The 18,095-nt window shown below is 36.5% G+C and overlaps 2 protein-coding genes across 2 annotated transcripts; one reads left to right on the forward strand and one right to left on the reverse strand.

Moving 5' to 3' along the window:
- Positions 1-4,188: 4,188 nt before the first annotated feature.
- On the forward strand, positions 4,189-5,425 carry LOC106742054 (glycine-rich cell wall structural protein 1.0-like). The gene is made up of 3 exons (XM_014614644.1): positions 4,189-4,230; positions 4,853-4,917; positions 5,053-5,425. The coding sequence occupies exons 1-3, from the start codon at positions 4,195-4,197 to the stop codon at positions 5,423-5,425; spliced, it is 474 nt and encodes a 157-aa protein (XP_014470130.1). The 5' UTR covers positions 4,189-4,194.
- Positions 5,426-7,341: 1,916 nt separating this feature from the next.
- LOC106742055 lies at positions 7,342-8,596 on the reverse strand. Its single transcript, XM_014614645.1, has 3 exons — positions 8,558-8,596; positions 8,295-8,365; positions 7,342-8,020 (listed from the first exon to the last, which is right to left on the reverse strand). Exons 1-3 carry the CDS (start codon positions 8,594-8,596, stop codon positions 7,342-7,344), a joined length of 789 nt encoding a protein of 262 aa, XP_014470131.1.
- Positions 8,597-18,095: the final 9,499 nt, after the last annotated feature.

Here is an 18,095-nt window from a genome sequence, read left to right on the forward strand (position 1 = left end):
ATTAACGTGATTAAAAATAAAAATTTTACTGACAGGAATAATCATGATTTCATATTGCTATCGTTACGGTCCACATATCCACGAGTCCTTTCACGGCGTGTTCGCCGACGATGCCGTCGTTATAGCGTACTCGCGCGTCAATTAGCTCATTCACGCGATGCACTTTCTTGCACCAAATTCAAGGTCGAGTTTCTAACCTCATGCCTTTTTCAACGGCGATTAGATAGTATCTCATTCCTCGGCCGCAAACTATCTCTACTTCTAGCCCTAAAAACAGATGAAGGGAATTCATTTTTCGGAATTCAGAATTTTTCTCTTCCAAAAAGGAAAAATATCATATTACATTTAAAAATATGCACATAATATTCGAAATTATTTAAATTATATTTCATTTGAATAATTTTTATAGTGAGAACGAAGTAGCAAGGAGAAGAAAAAAAGAGGAGAAAGAAACATAGAGCATGAAGGATTATTTACATACCTTTCTTTTCGCTCTTCCGAAATCATTTTATTTTTTAAATATTAAGTGTGTGCGAAAATTTTATTCTTTTAAATGTATAAAGTAAAACGAAAATTTGCGAAAAAGAGACTTTTGCACACATCTCATAACTACATCGGGCAATATGTAATAAAATACAAGGGCATACATTTGATATTGTAAATGATAAAAAAATCTTTGCAGTGTCGAGACAAAAGATACTGACAATTAAAGGCAACTTTCTATGAATGAATCCTCGAACAAAATAGTTCCACCGAGGCAGTGCGCTTAACGAGTCAGGACACATGCCTGAAGATTAATAACCATATACGGCCTGCAGTTTTTTAGCCACGCTCTTAGTCACGCTTTCGACGATTTAGTAGTTATCTATGGACTCACATTTTTCATTCTTGGAAAATGTTACAGTTTCTCAAACATTAACTGCTGCCCATAATTTAAATATCTCCTACGGAGCTTAGGGTACGTGTAATATCTAAAGATTCCTCTTTAGTTTGCGTGAACGACGACGTAAGTTTCACGATAAAATCTAATATGCAGGAAACAAAGGAACAAGAAAATCGCAAGTCTTTCTGCTTCCGTTTCAACGCTAATGCTCGAAAGCAGAAAATTATGATAACGAACAGGCTGTAAATGGGTGTAATATGGAGCCGAGTGTAAAACTTGATTTGCGAAAAGATAGTACACGGTCCAGAATTATGGAGCTTCAGATTTGGAGTTTAATGTTATGCCCTTCTAATCATCTCGCATCACGCTCCGTTAAATGCACATTATGTGTTATTGTCTTAATAAACTTGAGTTGTTATAAAAAATTGTTATTTATAAAAAATTTGATACGGAAACAGACGATCTGGTACATAGAAATATACGAATTTACTTACTTCACAAGATATAAAATTGTTGAACACGTATCTACGGTTAATTTTTATTATTTATTTATTATGATTCCTTTTCATTTATTATGTATTTCTGCTTTTCCAACACCTAAAATACTTAACGTTAATTTCATGTCTGATTATTTCTAACGCGTCGATTTATTTTTCTCTTTTTCTCTTAGACGTTATGATTTTTCTCCAATTGTGATTAAATTTCATCCGCTTCGGAGATATTGAGATACGCGTGTGTCGTGACACACACATTTAGCTACGTTTAATTTAAATACATATAATTTAAACATGTTAAATTAAAAAAAAATATCGATGACGATATGATATAACGAACGTTATTGTGAATAATCATTCATCACGAAAATCCCCGACGGATAAAAGAGAGAAATCCCGTTGTGTGTTAGACGTTAAAAAATTAAATCATTTTATTCGACTTTTAAATTTGTGCCTAAAAAAGTGAACTGACGAAAACGACGATGGGTGAAATCGTCTTCGAACGATGCTGCTCGATATATACGTCTCTGGTCGACGTATTTTCCCAAGGTGCGACGTTTGCACGGACTGAAACGTAACACTCTATACATTCACTCCGACCCTAGGTAGATTAGATTCCATCAATAGAGAGTTCACTGTCACGGTCTCGCGAGGAAAAGGATAAGCTATATCGCGTGTTACTCGTTTTTGTTTTCGCTCGAGCGCCGGGTCTCCCTCTCTGTAATTTACTCTTATGCGTTTTACGAGACAGACCGAGATCGGTTTCCCTTTCTCTGGGCGCGTTTTGCGTTCAAGTGCGAGCGTTGAGAACGACGACGAGTGAACGGCTGTTGCGGCCGTCGCCGTGGAATTTCTGTGCTTCATTATTCGCTTCAATATCAGGAAGGGGAAATGAGACTTTTCGCTTCCGCGATCTATCGGCGACTGTTTTCGATACGTTGTTCTTCTTCAAGTCGAAATTTGGATGTTACTTTGACGCTCTGAAAAATAATTTGCGCGGCCTGTAAATGACTAATAAAAATCTACTTTAACGATACTGACATTTATCAACGTCTCTCTTGAACCTTTCATTTTATAGATTTAATTTTAATGTTACTTTGAAGGATGACTTATTTTTGCTAAAACAGCAAATATAGAAATTTAGGACATCATAGGATTAACGTAGGAAATAAATCATGTTATTAAAATTGAAATTAAACATCCTTTGCTGTTTTAGCTCTTATTTCGTTATAAAATTAAAAATTTAACGTCGATCCTCTATGAAGCGTCGATCCTCTATGAAGTGTAAGAAATTAATTGAAATCCGATTTAAAAATACAAGGATTCCGTGCTTCATCGATAAATGAAATATACATTTCGTGTTGGATCGAGAATCCGCAAATGCATTTTTCATTAAGCGTGCATTGAAAAAATACGTTACTTTCTCATATATTCCATATCAAGTAAATCTGATATTGCATCTGCATTAATTAGCTGTTTCGCATTTCGATAGAAAATCATATCCGCTCATATTATGCAAATCTTTTGAAAGCGCCTCGCCTTCGTAAAAGAATTATCGCCGCCTCTCGACAATGTAAATTATTTCATGTAATAATCGAGCTTTATCAAAAACTACAGCATAACGATAGTAGTATAGCAGCCATCGGACTTTTTGGCAATAAATATGCAGTAATAATATACCTGGTAATAATCGTATTAAGAAACAAAACGATCAAACGTCTTCACTTCGCAAATGATATTTGATATCATTTTCACAGAATTAAAACGTTGCCGAATATAAAATACGAAATTCAATATATTAGGTGTGTAAATAAGTTCGGTGGCTTTACATTTGACGTCTTATAATTCTGGTCCAAATTAAAACTTTTTCTCCCTCCCTAGGATAATTTGAAAATCTTAAGCTTTAAGAAGCATTATAATAGTTGACTGCATAATCTCAGGAAACAGTAGTTATCACGACGTCGTCCGAAAAGGAGCATCTGAGACATCAAACCCGGTGAAATCGTTACCTCTGGACGTTAGCAACTCATTCATTTAAATCGAACGAAAAAAATGATTTACCAGCAGTAGAACCAGACAGGTGATTTTATTGCACGACAACGTGCGGCCGCAAAAACATCGCATCCAGACTTTGCCCCTACGTATTATCACCTGTCCCGGCTGCTTCAGCATCACTTTCAATCTGCCGAGGAGGTCAAAAAAAGCATCGATGACTTCATTGAGTCAAAAACATCATCCTTTTCTCTCTTCCCTAAAAAACACACTGAGGAAGTACTAAGGAAAATGCAATCACCATAGCCAGAAGGAACGATCTTTTCGCACGAACACGCGAAAGACTAGTGAAACGAGCGATCAAATTGCTCGGCCCGGACTTGAGACTCGAGTTATGATACAGATCTCGATCTTGGCCGTTCACCCGGCGTCTGCCTTTCATTGGAAGGAGGGATGTGGATCTAATCAAAAAGAGGAAGTGCACAAAAGCAGAGGGAGGAAGGCGCCTTCCTTACCTCTCCCCTCGCTTTTTCTATGTCGATCAGTGACTTTCTGCCGCGAGAAGCTATTAGGCGACTCCTTTCACGAACGTGGCGTACAGGTGGCAAAAGACTCCCTTTCATTCTTATCCGGCTTCTATCACGTACGAGTGTATAAAAGCGGCAAACGTATTCGCGGTAGTCGTCAGATGAAAATCGCCACCAGAACTCGATAGTTGCGCGCAGAGTGGACTCCCGTCTTCCGCCCGCATCTTCGTTATACCTTGTTGTTCTGCTGTGGCGGAAGCGGCATCTTCCAGGTTAATCCTATCTGGGGAACGGAGAGATGAGAAGACGATGCGATACGATGCCAGGCCTTTTGGTAAGTTTTTCAATATACTTATGAACTCGAATAAACGAAAGGATTGGTTATATTGAGAAAAAATATTTATTTCACTAATATATATTTATTTATACTAATACACCTGTTTTTACACTGAAAACAATTTTTCTCAAATGAAAAAATATATTTTTTTTCTTTTCACGGAAGCAAAATTGTTTATTCCGATTAGATAAAAAGATTCAGACTTAAATGAATATGTTATTAATAAACTAACTGAATAAATATTTTTTTATTTTTTAGATACTTTTTCTGTTAGTGTACGACACGGATTTGTGTAGTTAATCGAAAAGATAATCGCGTGTGTAGATTTACTTCGGTAGCTATTTATGGAGAATAATAAAATAGTTATTCGTAAGTTTATATATAAATCGTGAAATATTCGTTCACAATTTCGAGATTCTATTGATGGATCAAGTTGTGAGTGAAGGATATTATTCGGTGCTTTTATATCTCACAAGTTACTAACACAACTTTTATTCTTCATTGACTGTTAGATAAACAATTCTTTTTACTCGCTTTAATACGCGCGATTGACGTAGAATAAACGTTAATTTTTCATACGTAATTTCATTAACAAAATCTCTTCGTTATATATTTCCAGTTGAATCTTCTCCTAGTCGTCCCACTATTTAACTTGGCCAGCGCTGGTGGAGGGCACGGAGGACAGTAAGTTTGAATTAAGCTCACTATTCATAGTCCCAAGATTGCGCCAAGTGTGTCAAACGAAATAAATAACACAGTGTGACACCGTACTATGGCAATAAAACTGATTTCCGCTGATTTCCTGCGCGACCATTTCAGCAAACACGTGGTGATCCACGTGCCATACAAAGTAAAGACCATCCACCACACGCACACAATCACGAAGCATATACATCATGGCGGTGGCGACAAGTACGAGGTACTCGGATACACCGTGGGTCATCCAATTGATCTTCATGGTGGAGGTCATGGAGGAGGAGGAGGAGGTGGTTTCGGAGGTCACGACTTCGGCGGTGGCGGAGGCGGCGGGGGACACGACTTCGGTGGCGGCGACGGCGGCGGTGGGGGGCACGATTTCGGAGGTGGCCATCTAGATTTCGGCGGCGGTGGCGGCGGTGGCGGCGGTGGTTACGATTTCGGAGGTGGAGGTGGATTCGGAGGCGGTGGTCACGAAGAATGGTCGAGTCATTAGAAAGAAAATTCTTGCGTTATACCTAGTCGACTTGCCGTTCTCGAGAAACTCGATAGTTCATATTTTGAAGCTTAACGAACAAAATTTCATAATTTTTTCATGAAAATTATGAAATTGTTAAGAAGAAACTTAAACGTGGAGTTGTGCGTGCAAAATTTTAGGTATGCAAAGATATGCGAAACTTATTAAACATTTCATATATATATCGGAAGAGACGTGTAACGTACACTGAAAAAGGTAATAAGTATTAAAATTTGATGAATATTTGCCGACCAAATATTTGATTACTGCAACCAATAATTTAATTCCGTATGTACTATTAAATATGCAATATACGGAATTGCAATACAGTACATACAGTATATAGAGTTAAATTATTTGATGACGGTAATAAAATATTTGCTCGGTATATTTAAACGAAATTTTAGTACTTACTACAAAATTCTTTTTTCAGTGTGGAAGGGCGCGATAATATTTGATGCACTTACTATCCAACTTTCTATCTAAAACATAGAAATTCAAAATGAATATTTAACACTCATTAATGTATGCTTCAAAGAGTTGAACATTCTCTATGCATCACACTTTGGTATCGGTGCAATAGATGATTCGATTTCACATTTATGTGACGCACGATTTTATTCCACTATAGAAGAATCGATAATAGATTGCACTGATATGCATAGAAAAATTATAACCGCTATATCTCGTGAAATAATGGTCGACCTTTTTCTCTATTTATCTCTCTTTAAAATTGAATGCCTCTTCTGCCTTTATCTCTAGTCTGACTTTCTTGTTAAATCTTTGACACGTCTTTCGAGCACAGTACGTATGTAAATATTGTTACTTGTTGTTTTATTCTTGTACCTTGTGTTGATTTTTATATCCATGTTTTTTACAATATAAACAAGGAATAAATTATATTACGTTTTTAAGAAGCGCGTCTCTAATCAGTGAACCACAAATATACCCGGCTGTACTCTCTACATTTTAAAAATATTCTTGATCAAGTTTTTATAATATTTTTATAAAATATTTTCTTTCTAATATATATATATATATATATATTAGAAAGAAAATATTATATATTATTATATAAGAAATAATAAGAAAATATTAAATATTATATATATATATATAATACTATATTATAAATTTACATTACCAACTTATGGCAGATGTATAATAATATACCGTTTGCCTTAAGTCGATAACGTAGTGTTACATATGTTATCGACATCAAGAGATTCGTTTCGAAGTTCGTCGGCCGCTCTTCGGGACTCCCTTAATATTTTAGGTTACGTTTGTATTTAGAAAGTCCTTCTCCAAAAGGAGTTCAAGTTTAGTTCATATCTGCGTTGCGCATCTCGCGTAGTTTCCTTATCCATGCCGAAAAATCATTAGCAATTTTGATCACATCAGCCAAGCGAAAAGGATAAAATTGCTTTATAAAATATTTCCTTCTTTGTTCCCCCATTCCTTTGGAAATGTAGAAAATTATCAGTTATATTTCACGAATGACTTAATAAACAATTTTTTTACACTCATTTGTTCAGTTCTTGCTGGAAACATTTTGCCTTTACGTTACCGATATTTATCAAATTCGTTATCGACTTGAGCACTATTTTAAATTCGGATCTGCTGCAATAAGCTTTAAGCCATAATAAATTGACTAATCACAATCGAGAAGGATATTCGATTAATTTCTCACGACTTAAGAGCTTACTATATACCTATTGTCTGAGATCCGAACTCATTAAAAAAGGTTATCTTATTTTTTCTCGCAACATACGCAACCATCTTACATCAGAATTATCCATGCTAAGGAAATAAGAACAAATATTCATTATTGGCGACTTGTCTTTGCATTTCTTCGCGACGACTTCCTGGGAGACGCACGCGTCTCATACTTATTGTCATTGCGCCGGATCATCCACGAAATAACGACCGGTGTGCGTCTTCTCTCTCGACTCGTACTCCTCGGCAGAATGATCGCCCTCTTCGTGCTTGTTCTCGTAAAATTTGGTCAAATCGTTCGAGTAGATGCGTCCATCCGCGGACTCACTACCTCTATGATAACCTTCCTTGTACATATGCATGTAAGGCCCAATTTTGTTGCGATCCATTTCTTTCACATCCTCTTTCACCGCATACTGTGGATAAGAATAATTCATCATGTCACCGTGTTGAGTTTTCAAATAATTGGGCTTATCTTCGTGTTGCATAGCCGGTAGATAAGAATGTCTATGGTGATGAAGATTTGTTTTCTTGTGATGCTTATCGTTATGAATCTCATTGTTCGCTAGATCTTTTGGGTTTTCGGGCATGACACGGTGATCGTCCGTTTGATCATCATGGTCGTTGTGATAATCATAAGTGTTCCAAGAGCTCCAATCTTCGTGATGCGATTCCTTATAAGTTTTCGCCGCTTCCGTTTTAGGTTTGGTCTTTTTTGCAACAGTCGGCTTATGAACGTGTATAAACACCGTCTTGGTGTGAATTTGATGTTTGAAGATTTCCGGCACGTGAATCTTGAAGTGCACGCTGCCAAATAGAAAGAGAATCGATTGATTTCTCGTGTCACTGACATCTGATCTGATTAACCCAGAACGAACTACTATTAATGTAAAAATACCGGATTAATTATTCTTGTAGAACGATTCAATGTGAAGAGATAAGTATTGGTGAGATAAGCAGGTGCATTCGTTAATTCAACAGGTTGTGATGTTAATTCGACGATCGCGAGAACAAGAGTGAGCGTGGAATGCGATTTTCGCCACGAGAAAGCGTAAAACTTTGCGCTGCTTTAACGAAGACGTGCGATTCGCCAAGTGAATGGATTTAATAACATAGTGTAGCGCACACTCACTGATCCTTGTTCGCGCTTCCGCTGTTCAGTAATATGCACGACAGAATGAAAAGCAGGCCGATAACGATCCTCTGAAACACAGATCCGCGGTCGTTACACTTAGATCATCCATAACACATTCTCATCTTTTGAATTAACCAACAATATGTATGCTCGTTGAACATAATTCCACGGTATGCTTCGATATCTCTCCTATCTGAAACATTCACGAAGATTCTCCCGCACGCATAACACCTAACGATAATATTAAAACTGCTAATTACAACATTCATGAGAATAGCTGCGCGGTAAACTCGATACATTTCGCGAATTCTCGCACTTAATCAAATATATATCGATGCTTTACAAATACATGGCTAGCCTTATATTCTTTGTATATATATTATGTGTATATGTGTGTGTGTGTGTGTGTAATATAAGGCATTTATATACATTTGATGAAATGCAAGCAAGAAATCGCGAAATATATCGAGCTTGTCAATATATATATATATATATATATATATATATATGTGTAAATTTTAGCTTTCACTCTCAGAGGCCGAGAACGCGCCGTAATAAACGAATCACACACTTTTATTCGCTTGTAAGGCTTTTTTCGCGTATCATTACCATGATATCTATCCTTTAAAGTGGCGTTATAGTGGCGACCGTAGGCGCTATCAACGGTCAGCCGACGTTTGACATCACTGACGACGAATTGCTATTTATATATCAACTTTTTTCGATCAAAGCGAATCCTGCAACGTCCGATACTGCGATGCAGTTCATGGCCAATGATCGCTTTCACTGTTTTTTGATTTTATGCTTCGGTTGTATGCTTTACTTGATGATCTATAACGGATGTGGTTTTATAATTTACAGGCTCGACAAACCGTGAAGGCATCCAGCACGGTCAGGTTCAGTGTCACAGTGAAATTGCCTGTTTCGTTTAGCAATTTACATCACCATGAAGAAATATTATTCTTCCGCTATTTTTTAAACGAGTAGCCGGAGAAGAGTCGACATTAACTTGTAGAAATATCTTGTAAATTATTCACTTTTCGATTCGAACTTCATCTTAATACTTTTATATGTAGATCGACGGATAGAATCGATTATTGTGGAGAAATATAGAGAGACCTTAAAAGAGAATTCATTGCATTTTGCGGTTTGATGCACGGTTTGATGCACTAATATGCAATGAGTAGTATTATTAATCGAGAGAGAAATTTCTCCCGTAATTCTATATACAAAAGTATTAATGTGAAATTATCTCGAAATAAATAAAAATCGAAGTAAAATATCTCGAAATGTATTCATTTTTCAATAATTACCTCAGTATGTTTATACGCAAAATAATTGGAGGAAAATCGATTCCCTCTCTAATGAAGGTGTGAAATCTCAAACTTGAGTGTTCGAAGTATTGCAGCTTCTTTTCTGCGATGCTGATTGATTGTCTCGAAATCTCGATTTCGACGTGAGTCGTTGCTTTCTTCGAATCTGTGACTGTTATTATACGTAGATTTCGCGTTTTGACAGTAACAGAAATATTTTTCGGTTAACAAATTTTAATTTTCACGTCTGTTTAGTTACATAAACTGAAATTTTTTTCCATATTTAGCTAAATAACATGCGTTTATCTAGTTATAGTAAAAAACCAAACAATTCCATTTAACAAATCGAAATTTATTTTGGATAATTTTTAGAAAATATGACGCAATAATATATTATAATATTGTTTACATATTTTGTAAAAACAATTACTTATTTATATTTATTAAGTAAACGAAGGCACGCTATGCCAATTAGTTTCGATATAGGATTTATTGGGAAGATATTGAAAAATAGTTTTGTATTCTCCTGTTTTTTTTATTTATTTACAGATAAACATAATAATATCACATACAATGTTACGTAACATAAAGTGAGAAGAAATAGCTAAGTGTTTAAGAAAGTATACTTAAAGACAACCTAATGACTGTTCTTTGAGTTTACTGCTCGTACATGAATTATTTCTACATCATCATAAGAAGACAATCGAATTATTTTCGATAAACGTCATAATACTCGTCCTTGTGTTTTGTCTCATCGTGGTGTGGAATTAACTTGTAGATTGTGTGTGTATGCTTCACATTTTTCACTTTGTAGGGTACATGTATTACTACCATCTTTTTCCTAAACAAGGTTCAGAATACAGATATTATTCTTAAGAATGTCTTGTTTACATATATTTATTGAACTTAATTTATAACACCATGTATGTTTATCACATTTAATTTATAACGCCAAATTCGAATACCTACGATTCAGTGGATTCATGAATTAATGCAAGGGCTATTAACAAGAAGATGCTGTACTGCAACAGAAAAAGAATTAATACGTTATTGTCACGTGTTATTAACTACCACGCGGTTTAATATACAGAAATGTTTACACAAGCGATTTAAACTCGACCAAATTTATAAATCTATAAATACGATTTTTATATAATTTATATATGTATATTTTTCACTCTAATATATTTATATTTATTCAATCTAAATGTATGATTCATATATTTTCATAATTTATAAATATAAATTAAAATTAAATTAAGTCAAATGACATTTTTTAAAAAATGTTAAATTTACTAAAAAGTTAAATATGATGTTCTAGTGAAAAATTTCTTACCAACAGTTTGCGGCTCATTATAAAAAACTCAGTTCGCCTATGCGAAGTTATTCTTGAAGTACTCCGGTAAATCGAAGGACACCTTCTGTGCCTCGTGCAGCTATAAAGCATTTATATACAGTAACTAGCGAAACGCATCGCTGGACAAAGTATTCCGCGAAACTCCGCCCTAGCCTGCATTCAGCGCTATTACTCGTCATAAGAATACCGTGAAACGTCACGTCTGGAATTTCCCTAGAAATTTCCTTGTTAGAAACTATCCTAGAGACTTTTATACGTTTTTTACGTATACCTGATACTGGGAGAATAAATTTATTATTATTTATTATTATTATATGCCACAAATTTTATTTATATTTTATTCATCACGTCCTTATATGTATGCTATCTTCGAACAAAAGAAATATATATATAATATTATATTCAATTACGTCTCTTTTCGCAAGACGTACGATGTTACTTCTGTGGTCTTGGATTTTTCATCGATCACTTTTATATGATATTCCTGTTACGTGTGATATTTACTTTATTCCCAACGGGATTCATGACGCCGCTACGCAATTATGTGATCTTCCAAATCGCTAACTCTTTCTTGCTTACTTTTATCGCTTAATGCAAACATTTAACATTAAAAGTCGTATTGTAAATGTATCTAAAACGTGCATCAAAACTTTCTAATATCGCGCGTCATATCTTAAGAGACTCCCTAATTGAGGGGTTTAATAATAATAATGGCATTTATATCACTTTCCCGTTTGTCATGCAAAGTCTAATTGACTTCAATGAAAGTAATTAGAAATTCGAATAGACTAAATGCGGTGAGATATCGTACTTATTTATCGTGATTATCTTGCACGGGTCGGTGGTGGTTAAGAAAAAAAACATATTGTATAGAAATCGACCTGTTTATTTATATACAACTTAAAAATATAAAATATACATGATATATTTAAAAATAAAACCGATGGAGTTTTGGAAATTATATTTTGTCAACAACATAATTAAGCAGTTCAATATATATAGAAAGGTTGACTCAAAATTATGCCTTTTATTTAGGAATTCACTACCTCGTTATATTGTCCAACGTCGTTGCAAACAAAATGTGTCGGTAGATAATAGAACCTTCTTCTTTGCGTGTTTATTTTAAGAGAAGTTTATTGTATACATACTTTTAATTAGTTAAAGTAGTTAATTTAATACTTAATTTGGAAATCGAGGTATTATTATTGAAAATTCATTACGAATAGATTGAATCCAATTTAATCAATAAATTCTTACATAAAAAGAATAACGATAATCTTGAGATTACTTATAATATATAGGTATATATGTATACACCTACGATAGGATAAGTAGTATGTGATTATTTAACAATAATATATCATTTGGAAACAGTTTTCCTTATCAAACAAAATATTAATATATATATGTATGTATGCGTGTATGTGTGTATGTAAACATACATACACACATACATATACTTATTATTAACTTGTTCGATTGAAAACGAGCACGAGATTATCCTCGTTTCACAAAATATTAACTTATATGAAGAAACCCTCTTTATAATAATCCTTATAATCCCCTTAAATGAAAAAAAGAATACTCCCAACTCCTTATGAATATTTCAAAAGTATTTAACGACTACCATTTTTTTTTTCAGAAACAGAAGAGTATCATTAATCGTTCGCTGAGCTTTTGACATACAAGTCAGTCGCCTCGACTGACGGCTGTGTAACAATCATAGACAAAAATGTACACGGACGCATGCATCTATCCACACACAGTCCCAAATCATCACACAAATCGCACGCACGCACGCACATAGAATCATTCCAATTTTTCGATAAAATATAAAGTTCCAAAATTACTCCTGCGGCGTCTGACAATTCATTTCAGGTGTCTTTCGCGCGAGCGATGAATGCGTAAGTGCGCATACGAATGCGTGTAACTTTCCCTCAGTCGAAAACGGGATATACTATAATGCTACTAAATAAAATATCAAGTGGTGCTCGACTTTGCTCGTGAGTTCGCATCGCGGAACGTCGACTTCCTCGTCATTTTCTTCGTCGCGCGACTCGTCGTAGGTTTTTGCGTTGTACTGCTCTCCACCGTTCTCGCACCACTCGACTCTATTCTTCTCATTATGGACGTCGGCTTCTTCATTACCATAGGTCTCTTCGGCAACAGTTTATTAGCAATGGCATCACTCGATGCGTCCTTCGTTGCGCCGCTTTCCGTCGGTTTTTCCGTGCTGCTCGTTGGCCTTATCGTCGGCTTCATCGTTGGCCTCATCGTCGGTTTCATCGTTGGCCTCGTCGTCGGCTTCGTCGTCGTCTCAATCGCCAGTTTTACGACGTTCTCCGTCAACCCGCTCGTCTTCACATTGAATGTCTCGGTCGTCCTTATCAATAGCAACGATGCTTCCGTTGTGCTGCTCACCGTAGGTCTCGTTACGACCAATGGCAGCGATCTCTCCGTCAAATTCGGCTTTTTCACGTCTGATAATCTTTCCGCTGTATTATTCGTCACAATGATCGGCTCGATCACCTTTGTCACCGCCTGCTCGCATCTTCCGTCCTCCTTACTCGAACATTTCAGAACTCGCGCGCTACCGCGGCGTCTGGTGTCGGCCGCGCCTCTTCTCTCCGACGAACTCGACGTAACGTTGCGCGAAGTCTTCCTCTCGGACGACTGATGATCACTCGTGACCTTAGCCAGATCGACGTACGCTTCGCGCATGTACATCGTCGGCTGCCAATTGTCGTTGCTCGCCGAGGAATTTTCGTTCTTCGTCTCGCCCCATATCACTTGATGATCGTTGCGCTGCCTCGCATCCGAGCCGACTTTATTCAGATCCTCCTGGCGGATCGCCGACGATCGATTGGCATAGTTCTCCAACGGTCTCTGATAGCCGGGGAAGTAAGGCGGCGGATCTACGACGCGAAGAGCGTCGTTGGATGCGAGCTTCGGTTTATCGTAAAACGTCGAGTACGAGCTGGACGATCCGTAAAGGTCGTCCTGCTTTTCGTCCGGGGCATTGTTGTTCCGATAAAGGATCGAATAAGTGCTCGGGCCATCATTGTTAAGCTCCGCTTTTTGATACGAGTGGGTGGGGTGATGTTGATCGTAGGAACCCGAGGCCGATTCCTCGCTGCTGTAATGCGCATACGGGCCGTTGTACGAACTACCTGTGAGAACGTCACTCGGCACCGCGTAAGCGGATTCCACATGCTGCTCGACAGACGTCAACGGGGCGATCTGCCGGAAAGGCAAGCGATGTGTGCTCAGCTCGGAAACCGGAAACCAGGTTTCCGTCGTGTCGTTCAACAGCTGCTTCACCGCGTCTTCGCCCGCCTGATACGAATAATATGAGCTTGACTCGCCGAGGAACGAATTCTCCGTGCTTAACGGGAAGTCTTTCTTCTTCTCCCTTTGGTGGTCCATCGAGGGACTCTTCGGCTTTCCTCGAGTCTTGCCGGAAGTGTGATTAGCATTTCGATACGAATGACGGCTTGAAGCGAACACCCCGTCCGACAGGATAGTGTGTTGGCCCTTCAACAACACAGCGGCGGGATCGATAATGGGTGGAATCGGAATGATGGGGCCGTGTTTAGGCTCCGCGTCGATCACCGGTACCGGTACTTGTGTCACGAAGCGCACCATCACGTGACTCGAATCGATCGGTTCCATCAGACGGAGATAGATCTTGCGTTCCGATCCTGGCACATGGATAGGACCCACCAGCGGACCCGGCTCGTTCTTCTTCGGATCCAATAGCTGGCGCAGAATATCCATAATAGAGTCGAAGACATTCTTCTTCGTGGTGACGCGCAGCACCGGCTCGATGTGAACGGGCCCCTTGTTGTCGCGCATCTCCGGCTTGGCCAGCTCGTTGTTGTCCAGCTCGTAGGATGCGCCGGCGATCGAGCGGGTTTTCAGGCGTTTCGGCAAACGCCTCGAGCGATTGCGGTTGTAGTGACGATGCTGCTGAGGTTGCCCGAGTTCGCGGATCTTTCTCGGCTTCTGGAACGTGTCGATTCGTGCGACCTTCGCTCGAGACCTTTGCTGGATGGAGTTAACATCTGGGTAGATGGGAATATGATTTATCTCCTTCTTTACGATTAAATCTTTCAGCGTCAAGTCCTCGTGCGAACTGCCTTTCTTTATCCTGAGAAAGTAAACAGACGTGCGTGGACATATATTATCCAGGTGATTGGAAAGAAGGTAGAATCGAATAAAGTGTGGATGAATTGTGAAAACTTTTTATAGTTCCAAAAGCTCGGAAAAAATATAATTTTTTCACATTTTTTTGCCTCATTTCCCCAAGGGTAGAAAAATTCGTTTGGAAAAATGCTTTCGTGTGTGAAATCATATGATTAATAAAGACATGGAATATTTTGTCAATTGTCGAGTATTTCGTAAAGAATTTGGATTATTAACAGCGGTCATTTTTGCTAAGAGTTATATATTTTATTTCATTATATTTTATTTGAGGAATACATTGTTTTTATTTATTTATTATGTAGTTTCTTATAAGCTTTTACTTGATTTGAACAAAAAAAATTTGGTATCGTTCACAATTAAAGATAGAATTGAAATATAAACATTTTATCACAAATAACATAATTTACCTTTCTGGATCACATTAATATGATAAAGTACATGAAAAATTATCTAATGTACCATTTAAATAGGAACAAAATTTTTCGCAAAAATTTATATTTTTCGGAAAAATCCGTTTTTTCTGGATTTTTTCCATCAATTTGAAAAAAAGCAGCTGTTTAAAAACCTTTACTACTGGACTGACTTTATAGAGATAGTTTTAAAGTAGGAAATAAATTTATCCTCGAGAATAATTTTTACCGAAATATAGATAATGAATGAAAAAATTACAAAAACCTGCTTACCTATCTGAAGGTTTGATCTCGTTGGTGGATACTGTTGATGATAGATATGCGCAGACCTACATGCAAATATATAATGAGCATATATGTAGATATAACGCATTTTTATATACGTGAGTATGATATCATAAATTGTCACACGTTCTTATGGTCTCACAAGAAGACAGCGATGAACTACTCGAGAGTTTACAGCTGAAATCATTTATGCACTCCTTGGTGAAACTTTTATCTTTAAAAAAAACTCAAACCAGCTAACCTAACATTAGTACACTTTTCATTAAAAAATTATATATTAATTCATAGCTGCGATTCACCAAGAGTAAATATGCGGCGTGAATTATTTCATCGTATTAGAGGAGAGGGAAAATATCGAAAACTATTTAACGCTCTTTAATTACACTTACAGTGTCTCTATACACGATGCAAATAAATAATGAACTTAATGGGTGTACAATCCGTAATCGGTACAATAATAATCTTGCGAAATTAATGCGATTGATCACATAATTCGCATTTTCTTGTTCACTTTTCTCACTGCAAAGACGTTAATCGTCGTCTGCCCACTCACCGTAATAAAACACGTGATCCTCATATCGTTGCTAGCACGAAATCTCGCTAGATCATTTCACCGAACCTACTGCGAAGACGACTGTCGCGTGGCAGTATTAGCCACCTCTTTTTAAAGCTTCCCCCATAGCCGGTTTTAGAGCGGTGTTTCTGCCCGAAGTGGGCTTGATAACGTTGCTATGTATCCCCTACGTGTTCCGGCGCTATTAGGAGCGCTAGACAAGCACATATCGAAAAAGCAATTAATCTTTTTATATTTTCTTATTATTAATACATGAGATACCGTATTATTTCTAAATTACAACTGGAATCGCCTCGTTGAATTTATCAACTAATGATCTTCGATAGAAAAATAAATAATTTTCTATACTGTGCGAAATGAACGTCAAAACAAATTCCAAGTAATAAAAGTAAGAAGCAATTAAACTTAAAAAATTAACTCCAATAATTTTTGTAACTTCATTAATTTTAACAATTATATGTATATAAAAAGTATATGTATAATTTAATTGAAAGATTAAGAGCAAAAATTTAATTTAATTTTTAATAGTAGTTATCTTTTATCCTTATAAAAAAAAGCCATACAAATATGATAAAAAATATTTTATCATAAATTTATTTTGAATAATTCTCATAAATTCTTAATGGTACTGCGTGGTTTATTTAACGTGTAAATAATTGAGAAATAAATTGAAATTATAAACTAACGAAAAAATGTAACCTATCCATAAATTTCAACGTGTTTAATAGGTAACTGTGTACTGCGAAACGTATAACAGTTACTGAGAAATATTTTCTTGAAATGATAAAAGCTCGTTTAATAACTGCTCGTTTAATAATTCCTTAATAACTGCAGAGATGAAAACACATAGATATGTAACGCGATATACATTTCTCGACAAACCAGTTTATGTACGAACGTTTCAACATTATTGCGGGCATTAACTTCGAAGATTGCGTTCAAGAATAAACATACAGTTATATGGCGAACATATATCTCCGCTGTTGAAACCTCGATCTTTCAGCTTAACGCGAGAGTAGTCGTAACAAAGGCCATTGGCTTAATGAAAGTAAAATCGCTCGCATGTGGTTTTAATTGCGTGTTTCTGAGTTCTGTTGTACGAAGCACTAGTTTCTAATACATTATCTAAATATGGAGGAATTGTGGCGCAAAATTAATCCCTTAAGTTTTCAATTCTACGTATCGATTTTTAGGGTACATTTCGACGTTAAATGTGGTCCGTTCAATTTTAATATTTACTCATCTTACGTACGCATAAGATGAGTAAATTTTAAAATGATGATTTCATAAACATCCGATATTGTTTTATCTTGAAACAGCTACATTTAGGCACAAAATGCGCATTCAGAATATTTATTATTGCTATCGGTTAAATATATAGAAATCGATTAATTAATTAAGGAAACGCAGAAGAAAAAAAGGATTTTGATCAGAATAATATACGAAAATGTAAGATCGTAATAATTATGTTTATTACAAGAACGGAAAAGGCGTGGTTACGATACAGGTTGCAGAACCTGTTTGAAAAATGTTCAGATTACTGCAAAAGAATGGCCGGAGTTCTCAGAGAGATAGCTAATTATATCAAATCAACGTTTTTCCGAGACTAAGCCTGTCATTGAAATCAAATGTCAAATATGATGTTCATTAGCA

This window comes from Dinoponera quadriceps, unplaced genomic scaffold (assembly GCF_001313825.1).
Source record: "Dinoponera quadriceps isolate SergipeBrazil2010 unplaced genomic scaffold, ASM131382v1 scaffold588, whole genome shotgun sequence".
Lineage (NCBI taxonomy): Eukaryota > Metazoa > Arthropoda > Insecta > Hymenoptera > Formicidae > Dinoponera > Dinoponera quadriceps.